This window comes from Gouania willdenowi, chromosome 1 (assembly GCF_900634775.1).
Source record: "Gouania willdenowi chromosome 1, fGouWil2.1, whole genome shotgun sequence".
NCBI lineage: Eukaryota > Metazoa > Chordata > Actinopteri > Blenniiformes > Gobiesocidae > Gouania > Gouania willdenowi.
The window spans coordinates 24,696,734-24,709,458 of record NC_041044.1 but is presented as its reverse complement, the minus strand read 5'-3'; the positions used below and the strand labels follow the sequence as shown (position 1 = coordinate 24,709,458).

The 12,725-nt window shown below is 39.5% G+C and overlaps 1 protein-coding gene across 4 annotated transcripts in view; it reads left to right on the top strand.

Annotated features, from left to right (window-relative positions):
• evi5l (ecotropic viral integration site 5 like) overlaps window positions 1-10,876 on the top strand; it is a 32,727-nt gene extending 21,851 nt beyond the window's left edge. For all 4 annotated transcript variants that reach the window (XM_028446936.1, XM_028446943.1, XM_028446920.1 and 1 more), the window contains one exon: window positions 6,459-10,876. In XM_028446936.1, the coding sequence (XP_028302737.1) occupies window positions 6,459-6,776 (318 nt within the window). In that variant the 3' untranslated portion in view covers window positions 6,777-10,876. The remainder of the gene's footprint in view (window positions 1-6,458) is intronic.
• The last annotated feature ends 1,849 nt before the right edge of the window (window positions 10,877-12,725 follow it).

Genomic DNA, 12,725 nt, shown 5'->3' with positions numbered 1-12,725 from the left:
ATGACAAAAACTATGACCAACTCCCTTAAAGTCAACAGCAGTTTATTAGATATTTCAGTTACATTATCCTCAACAGATTAGGTTGAATAATGATCCTTTAAATGTTTAGTTAACTAATATGTAGCCTCTGACTAATTTCTATAGACAGAATTAAGATTATAGCAACATAATGCAACCTAATGCACTGACCAAGGTCAGAAGGAGAGCACACATTACTCCTATTTTAAAATATTTGCACTGGTTGCTTGTTAGTTTTCACATTGATTTTAAAATAATTTTATTAGGCCTCGCCCCAGATTACCTATCAAAGATGGTTTTAGTTTATGAACCCAGCCCGACCCTCAGATCCTCTGCTACTACTCTTTTAATTGTTCCAAGAGCAAAACTAAAAAGTATGGAGACGACTTCTTCAGTTTTTATGGAACAGCCTGCTGGGGGATCTGAGAGGGTTTGGGTTCTAAAAACTTATTTATTCAGTCTGGATTTTATGTAGTGCTTTATGATTTTTATCAATATAGGGTTCTTATGTTTTTAATGTTTTATGCAAATTTTAGTGTTTTATATTTTAAAAATTGTTCTTTTCTCTGCTTTGTTTCTTAATTTTATTTTATTTTTTTTTTTTTCTCTGACGCTTTCTTTTTTTGTCATCTTTTAATTAACTTATTTATTTTCTTTTTTTTTTTTTTTTTAATGTTTAGATATATACACACGCACAAACATACATACACACATACAACATATATATTTATTTTAATTTAATTAACTTATTAAATTACTTCTGTGTGCATTAGTCTCTAAACTTTTTTTTTAATCATTTTTATTTGACTTTTGTCAAGCACGTTAGCAAATTTCTGTGTAGCACTTTGATCTACAATTGAATTTGTAAGAAAGGTGCTACAGTGGTTATAAAAAGTCTACACACCCCAGTTCAAATGCCAGGTTTTTGTGATGTAAAAAAATGACACCAAGATAAATAATTTTACAACATTTTCCGCCTTTAATGTGACCTGTACAATGCAATTGAAAAACAAACTGAAACCTTTAAATAAAAAATGCAAGATAACCTGGTTGCATAAACATGCACACCCTTAAATACTATGTTGTTGTAGCACCTTTGGCTTTTATTACAGCACTCAGTCTTTTTGGGTAAGAGTCTATCAGTGTGGCACATCTTGATGAGGTCATATTTGCCCACTCTTCTTTACAAAAGTGTTCCAAACCGCTTCAATCAGATTCAGGTCTTGACTCTGGCTGGGCCATTCCAAAACCTCAATCTTATTCTGGTGAAGCCATTCTTTTGTTGATTTGGCTGTGTGCTTAGGGTCATTGTCGTATTGAAAGATAAAGTTCATCTTCAGCTTTCTAACAGAAGCCTGAAGGTTTTGTGCCAACACTGCCGGGTATTTGGAACTGTTCATAATTCCCTCCACCCTGACTAAGGCCCCAGTCCCAGCCGAAGAAAAACAGCCCCAAAGCATGATGCTGCCACCACCATGCTTCACGCTAGGTATGGTGTTCTTTTGGTGATGAGCAGTATTGTTTTTGCACCAAATATACCTTTTGGAATTATGGCCATAAAGTTCAACCTTGGTTTCATCAGACCATAACACATTTTCCCGCATGCGTTTGGGAGACTTGGATGTTTTTCTTCATAAGATAAGGCGTCCATCTTGCCACCCTACCCCATAGTCTAGACATATGAAGAAGACGGTAGATTGTTGTCACATGTACTACACAACTGTACTTGCCAGAAATTTCTGCAGCTTCTTCAGTGTTGCTGTCAGCCTCTTGGCAGCCTCACTGACCAGTTATCTTCTCGTCTTGTCATCCATTTTGGACGGACGCCCTGTTCTTGATAAACTCACTGTTGTGCCGTATTTTCTCCACTTGATGATGACTGTCTTCACTGTGTTCCATGTTATATTCAATTCCTTGGGAATTATTTTGTACCCTTCATCTGACTGATATCTTTGAACAATGAGATCCCTCTGATGCTTTGAAAGCTCTCTGTGGACCATTGCTTGTGCTGGAAGATGTGGCTACAAAATGTCAGGAAAAGCCTACTTGAACAGCTGAACTTTATTTGGGTTAATCAGAGACACTTTAAATGGTGACAGGTGTGTGCTGACTTCAATTTAACATGAGTTTGAATGTAATTGGTAAAATCCAAACACAGCCCCGTCCCCACTTATAAGAGGGTGTGCACACTTGTGCAACCTCATTCTCTCAGTTTTTTATTTTTACTTCAGGTTTCAGTTTGTTTTTCAATTGCATTATACAAGTTATAGGTCACATTAAAAGTGGATTATTTATTTATCTTGGTGTCATTTTTTTACATCACAAAAACCTGGCATTTGAACAGGGGTGTGTAGACTTTGTATATCCACTGTATATAAATCAAGGTTGATTGATTGATAATTCACACTGTAGCAAACAAAAGGGTTTACAGAACATTTTCTGTATCATTTCATAATAGAATGGAATGTCCAAAGGCTGTTTCCCGCCAGCAGCATGCGATTCCCTCACTGTATGTGTTGACTGCACAATTTTTTGCATGATGACACAAAACAAACCCTTAGTTCAAAGTGTCTCTGATTTAAAAAGAAAGAAAGAAAAAAAAAAAAAAAGACAGACCACTCCCACCTATTTTATTCTCATAAAGTGGCTTAAAATGAACTTTAAATCTGAGTGGAAATCAGGAAGTGACAGTCATATTTGAACCCACATTTATCTAGAAATCTCTACAGGGGCAAATCACTCTGTAACCGCATGGTTAAAGGTACAGTAAATATCAGTTTTTAGATAAATTATAGCTTATCACTTCACTCCAGCTGTGGACTCAGAATTTTATAAAAGTAGGGGGTTCTTCAGTCCTCTCATCTCTTTTCTTTTGTTCACCTCAAGCTTTTAAATGAAACTTGCGTGAGTGAACTCGAATTTCCTCTACATTTATTCGCAGCAAGCCGCTAAAACCCGATCTGTCCTGTATCTCTCAACGGAATGGATTGGGTCATCCGTAATTGTAATAGCATTGCTAACTAATATTTTTTAATTTCTAGCACTGGTGCTAGCATCTAGCGCACAGCTCTGCTCTCCAAGCCATCTGTAATACCAGTAGCCTGTACCTGTAATACATACAGCACACATTTTCGCCGTCTCCACGACTTCTTTCACAATCGGTTTTCTTTTTGGGGTGTTTTTTTCAGAAAGGCAAAGGGCAAAAAACGACCGTCATAGCCTCTTCTTGGTCGTCCACCATGTTTGTTTACACCAAAGTCACGTTTTACCACTATGTATAGAGTTAGAAGAGGGAGAACCTGTGCAATCTGTCTTTTGTTATCATCAAGTGTTGATTCTTTAAACCCGTGAAGATTTAGAAAAGCCTGTGGTGTCTGCCAGCCTTTAGGTGAGGAGGCGAAGAACCACAAATATTTCAGGGTGGCGTGCCAACTGTTCATCAGCGACTCATTCCGACCGCTCTTGTCTGGCAGCAGCTTTTCACACATTCACACCTCGTGCACAAGTGTGAAAGGGGGTGGTGAAAGGAAATTCAAATCAGGACAAGTCTTCTAATAATGAAAAATAGAGAACTAACTTAAAAGCCTACCTGCAACTTACAGCGGTGTCAAAACATTTGACATCTGGTTTCCCCCTCAGCCCCCACCCTGAAGTCTGTGTGTCTGATAGAGGAAAAGGAAAACCTCTGAGATTTGTTGTGAGCCAGTATGTGGACCCGACATGCAAACAGCATGCATGTGAGGGCCCAGTGGTGGGTCTGTGGTGGGTATGTGGTGGACAAACCGAGACAAAAACCGGACTGCAGCAGTAAAACAGAAACACAGACACTCGATTGAATCAGAGTCCCCTCCTCACGCAGGAGACATGTGGGTTCCCTGATCTGACTTTAAACACAACCACTGCACATCTTTCTAAAAAGCATGCACGAGTAGGTTTTACTGGTTTCTCTATTTTTTTTTTTACCACACGGCCCTTTGCAAACTTTCCCAGCAGCTGACATGCAGCAGAAAAACACAAACCAAAACATCTTATCAGAGTAGAGGCTTAGATTTTTTCTCAGCCATCATTTAAAGGACAGTGTTAATTATAAAAGTTAAGAATTGAAACAACCAATGTTATCCTTTACAACAGGGATGGGCAACTCAATCACAAAAATGTGATTGTATCTGATGCGAGGGCCACATGACCAACATTTATGTCAGCATTTAGAATAATGACCAATCAAAGCATTAACACGGGGGGGGGGGTTGTCTTTGTCAGTGGTTTTGATGCTTTCTCAGTTTCTTGTCATTGTGTGTTTTTGTTATTTTTTTGTGATCTTGTTTTAATTGTATTTTTTTTTTTTGTCATTTTCTGCATTTTTAGGGTAACTTTCTGTATTTTTGTTGTTTTCTATATTTTCCTGTTAGTTTGTGTGTCTTTGGAGCAATTCTCTAACATGTTGTTTTGTGTGTTGTTTTTGGTTGTTTAAGTGGTTCTTGTGTCTCACTTTGTTATTTTTATGTTATTTTTATGTTTTGGGAGTTATTTTGTGTATTATGTTGCGCTTCATATTCCTTTCAACTTTTTGACTTACAATTTTGGGGGATTTGCTTTGGGGGTGCAAAAAATTTGACTAGTTGCTTTACAATCTCATTGAAAGAAGTTTAAAACATCCGCCATACAAACAGAATGGGATGTAAATATGATTGTAATGTTATTATCAGGCTCAGTGGGTTGAATTAAAATCCAACTCAATTTTAACTTGTGACTGACATCAAGTGCACTGCTGGTTTCTGCGGTATTTCGTAGTGTTTCTCTTTTTTGGGTAGGGCTGGCTGTTTAGTTGACTGCAGATTGATTTCCCCACGTTGCCATGTTAGGGTCAGTGTTTTGCATCAGTGTTTGCGTTGTTGGTGTTTCTTCTCTTGTGGAGGCTTTAGCGAGCCCTCGTACTCTCTGGGGGAGGTTTGGTGCTTACGGTGCCGTCATTTGGGGAGTGGGGGGCCGTGCAGCCTCTAGTGTAGCTACTTGGCTCCACCCACATCTGTTGTGTACTCACAGGCATGTCGGAGGGTTCAGGATAGCTTAGATTGTGACATATCTTAGAAACGTTTGTTTCCAACTAATAGCTAGCTCTGTTACAATTGTATACACACACTCACTCCCTCTGTTCACTTTTGTCTTCAAGTGTCTAAGCAATGGAGTGTTTTTCCTTATAATATTGTCTCTGTATGTCCCTACACTGGCACAGCAGATTTCACTCCTCTGCACAATACTAGCATCATATAATACTCCTCCCTAACACTTTTACCTTCATATGTCCTCCCTCACTCAGGGGGGTAGCACTGCCCTCTCTTTTTAGTCTAGCTTACCATTCTTAGTGAGGGTTAGGAAATATAATAAATATATTTTAGGTAACACTTAATTGAAGTTTTCTACATCAGGCTGACATTGCTCTGTCATTATCTGTCATTTGCATGAATAAGGTGTCACTCATTCAGTGCCAACCATTTTCAGAATTTCTTCCCCCCTCAGTACCAGCCGTTTTTGAGCATTTTGACTGATTTTTAGACCAACAGAATATTTTTTACTATGACTATCTGAATTCTGACACCAGATTCCGAAAGATTAAAATCTCTAATTTCATCAGAAAATAATAGTTTTGTTTCTAGCTTGTTTCATTCTTCTGTAATCCGCAGTTGAATAGAGGCAAGTTACACACAAATCGCCAGTTTGTGACAAAAAGCTGGGAAAAACATCTTTTTCTGAAAAAACCTATTAGTAACTTTGAAGCTATTTTTTAAGCTATTTTTTTTTTCACCTACATGTCACGTATTATTTTGCTATCTGGCTCACAGTTGAATGTTTTGCTCACTGTATTTTGTATCCGCTATCTCCGTGAAAAAACATAATTGACGTCATTTTACGTCAATGGCACTGAAAGAGTTAAGGCTGTCATTAAGGGTTGTTCACTAAATTATGACACATTTGGAGCTATGTTGGCATTTTTTGGGTTAGATGGAGATATCTAGTGGGGTTAGGTAACAATTCCGAACGACACTTAATGACAGCCTTCATGACACCTTATTCATGCTAATGACAGTGTAATGTCAGCCTTATGTATAAAACCTCAACTAAAGTGTTACCATATTTTATTATTTGCAAAAATGAAAGATGCATTCTTGTCACAAAAAAGATTGCACTGCATGTGGGGTAAAAACAGATATTGAAAAAGGGCATTGCTAAGTTCTCATTGTTGTACTATAAGTACAACAAAGAGAAGTTAGTAATTAGTAAAAATGGATACAACATGAACCAAAACACCAGAACCTGCTTTACTGCAATATTAGTCACATTGCATTTCTTTTATCCTGTTTTTATGTAAAATATAACAGTGTTATGTCCGAGTTTAAAAAAAAAACTATATTCTGGTCTAATCTTATTTCCTCTTACTTTAGATCAGGCAGTTGAGAGGACAGAAGTTGACTCCGAGTGGCAGAGTCGGTGATGGAGGAGGAACCACTAACTACCAGAGTGTGTGTCTCGCTAGCCCCACCTCTGCTGATGGTGATTACCTGAGCTCTGATGAGGACCTGCTGCCCAGCCCACTGCCTGGCTCCGCCCTCTTCCCCACTCTGTCAGGCCCGTGTCACTCATCGGCCCGCCTGGACAGCGAGGGCAGCACAGACAGCGATCCCGAGGAGCAGCTGCAGACGCACGCAGACACGCAGCAGCTTTATGGCAGCATGGTGCGTGCGGAGACGTTGGACAACTAGGAGCAGAGGAGAGCTCTGTGATCACATTTGATCTAAAGGCTGTGTGGAGCACTGCAGGACTGGTGGAGTCCTCCCAACAGGTCCACCTCTTCAGCTTTGTCAGCATTTACCTAGACTTGATGCAAACATTGTGGCATTGGTTGAACCCCATCTGATCGTCACTTCCTGTTACTGTCTCCATCACTGTGTCCCCCAGACACCATCTAATCCTGGGGTTTATCTCCAGCCTCCATCCTAACAGTCAGCTCTCACATCCAAGACTGCTGCTCCTCGCTGCCTGAGATCTACCGTTGGGCCTGAATCTGTGACCGTGGCAAGGAGCAAAACACGACGGGCACAAAACAACTCCTCGTCCCCTTTAACACTCCTTCCTGACTGGTTCTGACCTCTGTTAAAGACTTCTTTGTGTTGGAAAGCTGCTGAGCATCAGAAGCAGAGGTACAGCATGGTGGGACCGTGATGTCATAACAAAATGGCGATCAGGATCAAACTCTCCGCACGTCTCCACCGTCTATCACCAAACCCACTCACGGTACACATAAGCAAGACGGAGAAGAAACAAAATGTTGCCAAATCTTTTCTTTTGTTTGTTGATTATTTGTGTGTATAACTTATTTTCATATTGTTTATTATTTTTTTATATATATTATGATGGGGAGTGTAGACAGATCAATGTGGCCAAACTCGGTGTCCTATGTGCCAACCAGTGAAACACTGCAAGTGTTCCAGAGACAGAGATTTGCTGCTATGAGTTTGACATTTATTTTCCTCCTTTTTGTTTATTTATTTGTTTTGTCATCTTTAAAGGTGAACATCTGTGCTGACAAACTGCCATAGGTCGTTATAATGAAATGTGACTAAGCAATGCAATTAAATCCAAGCCCCGAGCTTTTCTGCTGCTGAGCGTTCAGTACTAGGGGGAACACGTTTCGTCTTTCTTTAAGGTTTAACTCCAGATGTGTTTCAACGTAGTGTTGAACATTGTGGGGAGATTGGTTTAATTGATGTTTCTGTGAAGCTGCTGCCAGGAGATGGTTGTCTTTGCAGGGGCGGTTCAGCTCGTCCTGGCCTGAAACCGAAGCCTTTTCAAACACGATAACGCAACTTCAAAAAAAATCAGAGCTAGCAGCACAAAGTAGCTCAATTAGTCCATGTAGCACACTTGGTGTTTATCATTAGGTCCAAAATTTGGCCACTTATTTATTAGAAGAGAGGAGGAAACAGGCTTGTAGAGATCTTTAAGAATTGATTTATTTTTTACAATTTTAAATAAGGAAAGCGAACCTTTCATTCACTGTTTTTAGGAGAAAAGATTTTATCAAATATTGTCATTAGCCGGGTTTTCTTCGTTTTCCTTTACCATTGAAGCTATTTGTAGCTTCATGAAGTGACGTTGCCCTTAATTAATCTGTTGTTTACTGTAACTTGGTGCTGTAGTCTGAGGATTTCGAGCCCAAATTGAACCGTGTTTGACACCTAAACGTCTCCTGTTAAGCCCCGTACAGGAAACACCAGCTGCTGCAAATGATTGGTTCTAGCATAAGATACAGATGCCACAAGTAAGAATATTATATATCTACTGTATTTCTGTCACTGAAATAAAAGGCAGACGTCGATCAGTGTTTCCACCAGACAAGACATCAATAAATAGAAAGACTTCTAGTCTCGGTGCTTATTCTGAGTCATCTGCAAATGTGCTCATATCAATATTTTAACATACAGTGTGACGGATTGAGAATATTTTACATATTAAACACTAATATAGGGCTGGGCGATATGTCGAGATTCAAGATATGTTGAGTTTTCTATTTTGGCGATATAGAAAATCATAATATTGCTTATATTGATATATATTTTTTATAGCTACATTTGTTTTAAAATACTTGTTTTAGAAGTCGCTGCTTTCACTACCTTCCCCTTAACAAGCCACACTAAAGAGCTCACTCACGCATGCTGTCCTTTATAGGAGAAAAGGCTAAACGTGGCACAAATGGTGCAACTGTTTGTTAATAAATGAGCCTGTGTGGCATTTTGCATCAGCAAATTTAACCCAGAATTGTCTTTCTGGTCAGACTTCATTTGAATTTAAATTATCAAGATTTATATCGTATATCGCCATTTTGAGAAAAAAATATTGAGATGTGAGTATTGCTGCATATCGCCCAGCCCTACACTAATAGTACGCTTTTTTTGAGAGGAAAGGCTTTTAAAATGTACAGTGGTATTACATATACAGGTGAGAATTCTACATACATTGTATTTGATGATTAAAGGTGAATCACAGGCAGGGTTTATTTTACCTAACAGGGTGTTGCATCAACCGTTGATCTTTGCGTTTTGCACTACAGAGAAAAACCAATTCTCCACTCGTGACTTGTAATGGGGAGAGATGGAGAGGATAAGTGGATCCAAAGTCTTTGTTTATTCCCTTTCATTGACACTAATGTTGCAAGAAACCTTTCTGTGCTTCACAAAAATACAATCGTCGTGCCATTAGCGTGAACTCAAAAAGTCCAACATCTCAGAAAAAAAAGGAAATTCCATCTTCCAGTAAACAAAAAGCTAAAGAGGATGTAGGTTTGCACACTGATGTGTTGCAAACAACAGTTCGTTAGCGGTTACAAATGAAGCAACTGAAATCAGTGTTTGGACTCCGACCAAACGGTGACACGTCTTCTCTGTGGACTACTTTGAAAATCAGAGCATTACATATGGTCGTTTACAGTTTCGGGTGGGCTGTGAAATGTGCTCATTTGTGGAAAATGTAAAGCTGCTTGTACAAAGAAATTCAATGTTAAGAATATAATATTTTTTCAAATTAACAAAAGATGCTCATACTTTCCACAGTTTGCACAAACGTCGGCTTGTGACATTTCAAGAAAGAAGACAAATGGGCTTCGTTTTTCAACTTTTTGGTTGAGTTTTAATCTGAAATCGGATCAATGAGAAACACTGAGGGCAGCTGGCAGCACTGCTCTCTTACTTTTGCACCGATACAACCTTAAAGAAAAAGTCCAAGGTCAAAATTTCTTACAGGAAAATCCAAACTTAAGTTTAAGAACAATTTACAAACATTTAATAACTTCTGGTACATGGTGGCCAGTTTCAAATAATATAGTAAGTGAAAAGTTATTATTAAAATAAACAACTCAATATCTTAAAATCAATTAAATGATGATTAAAACTATTTCATGCATAATGTTATATTTACATTATTTTGCTTGACGGTAAATTAATCTGTTGGATATTCTACTAAATATTTTAAGGGCAGAATTTTAGCTCATATGTATACGTGCACGGGTTAAATAAAAGTCTGGAGGTGGCCTGCAGAGACCGTGTGTGTTTGTGAGGAGGTTCGCTAATAGAGTTATTATAAAGCAGGAATGGGAGATGTTGACTTGGCTGCAGTTTACCACTAAACAACCAAACACGAATCTCCTCAGCCTGTTGTTGGTTTCATTTACACCTTCACTAGCGTCACAGCTGCTTTTACTTTATTTTTTTATCAAACTGGACTTTACCATTTAAATTAATACAGATTCACAAGCTTCAGGAGAACACACGCCTGATGTATAGAAAGCTTAAATACAGCGAACATTTATCAATGCTCGGTGTCAATCGTCACATCTGTACACAGCTGTCTGCGTAGATTATGTCCGATGAAACTTGACGAGAGAGAAATGAACATCCTCATGTGCCAAGAGTTGATAATCATTACACCCCGCCCAAACTCACTCACATTTTTCATGTTTTCATAAGGTTTTATATTGGAGTAGGACTCTAACTTATAATGGTGGTGACCTTTTAATAACCCTGTATTCCTCTATATGTGTCATGGTAAAACTTCAACACCCACCGATCAACGTGTCCACAGTCAACATGCGAAATGAAACCCAAGGGAATTTGTAGGATTTCCAGCGTGAAACCCTGGAGCCTCATCCATCCTCTCTCTCTATTCCTGTCTCTTACATTTTAACTAATGCTGTCTGATATATCAAATGACATTTAAAAAACCTATAGATGCAGTCTGATGAAGAAAATACATTTCAGTCTTCTATATCTTATGAACAATACAAAATAAACTTTGACATTGCACCTTTTTTTTAAAGTCTGGCTTTGTTGTTTTTTGTGCATGTGGGATACTTTGTTGTACATTGTCGCTAAAATCTTCCTGTATGAAGCTTAATCTATCCTAAACAAACCGCCAGGGATTCAGGAGACGTCCAGGTCTCCCTGAGCCAACACACGTTCAGTTCTTGAGTTAATTTATGAATCCAACACAAATCTTTTTAGACTGAGAAGGAAAAACTCAAGGATGCTCACTGAGAACATGCAACCTCCGCAATGCATAAGCTTTTGCTGAGAGGCAGTAGTGCCACTTTGACACTAAGCGTTTCCCTAGCCACATATTCTCCTAAAATGATCAACGCTAAATCAAGCAGCATCCGCCTTGTGGGAGTTAAGTTTGTTTTATTTGCTACAATACAAAACAATAGAAAATAAACACCTTTCTTCACAAAAAATAGAGCAGCATCAGGAGTGTCATTACCATCACCTTTGGGACCATGTTTTGATTGTTTCTGCGAACAAACATGCAGTATAAACAAAAGCTGACTTTAGTCCGGATCACTTTAGTCAAATTGTTTTATTTAGCATGTAGTTTAGATTTGGCAGTAAGGCTCTGTTCTGGGACCTCTCTGCTCTTCCAGCAGCTGAGTGGAAAGTCCAAAGCAAATCGAGCTCACACTCACTCATACATGAGCTACATGGAGAAGCATAAGCAGAGAGAGCGGTCAGCAGGACCTCCTGGAACAGAAGCACAGACGTTAGATGCCAACAGAAGACACTGTTTAACTAAATAGAAGAGGAGGCGTTGGGGTGGGGGTGGGTTGCGAAGCGTTTGCGGATGAAGCGTGCAGAAGTAGGCGTGTTGCCGTGGTTTAAATTCAACACTGAGACTAAAGCCTGGTATATGGTTCTTCACCAGAACCTACGCCATCAACGTGACGCAGAGGTTGGCCAACTGTAGTTCTCCGTCGAGGGAACGCATCACTATGCGATTGGCCTCTGGGTTGTGTGTGTGTGTGGTTTCAAATGAGAATTAAAAAGCCCTGTTTTATTATCTTCCGGTCACAGACCATCTTAAAATGTATTTTTGGATTTATTACTGTACCTCACCATGTGTGTTTTGTTGGACACGACCATTAAAACAACGGTTTCAAAACATTCACTTCATTTTTCAATATAAACATATGCAACACGTAAACAAAGTATAAAAGTTTATTGAGTGCACTGTTGACCGCTCCAGTCGACAGTCACACCGGGGGCGAGGGGGCTCCGGACCCGCCGTAGAGCAGAGAAGGAGCAGCGAGGTAACCGGGTCCATGGCCGCGGGAAGCAGGGAGTTGGAGCGGTGCAGCGCTGTAAAACTAGCTTTAAACCTAACGTCATGTCTGCTCCTCTGACATCCTCTACAGCACGTGGGTCATTGTTTACTGTTAATGAAACACACACACACACACTGTAGATACAGAGACAAGGCAGTAGTACAGAGAATAACAGTAAACACACAACTTTTGTCTGTATATGAGTCCGTTTGGCGGTGCTTTACGTGCTGCAGCCATGAAAGGAAATAATAAAACTCTGGCACTTTCTGCCCATCTCGGTTCCCTCTTTGACTCAATCCACTGTAGAAACAACTCTCGTATCGCTAGGTAAAAAGTTGAAGCATGGAGGGGTGACTGGAAAAGGCAGTGACCGGGCCTGAGGTTTGGAGCCGACCAATCACCGCCCTTATGTTTCACGTCGCCTCGACGCGCAGTCAGGTTTTTTGGTAGACACACGTCAGGTTACGGGGAGAGGGTCTAAGTCTACGTAAAGCGCTAAGTGCATCTACGGCATCGATTTTACACAGAACCATATATCAGGCAGAACTTGGCGTTTGATAGC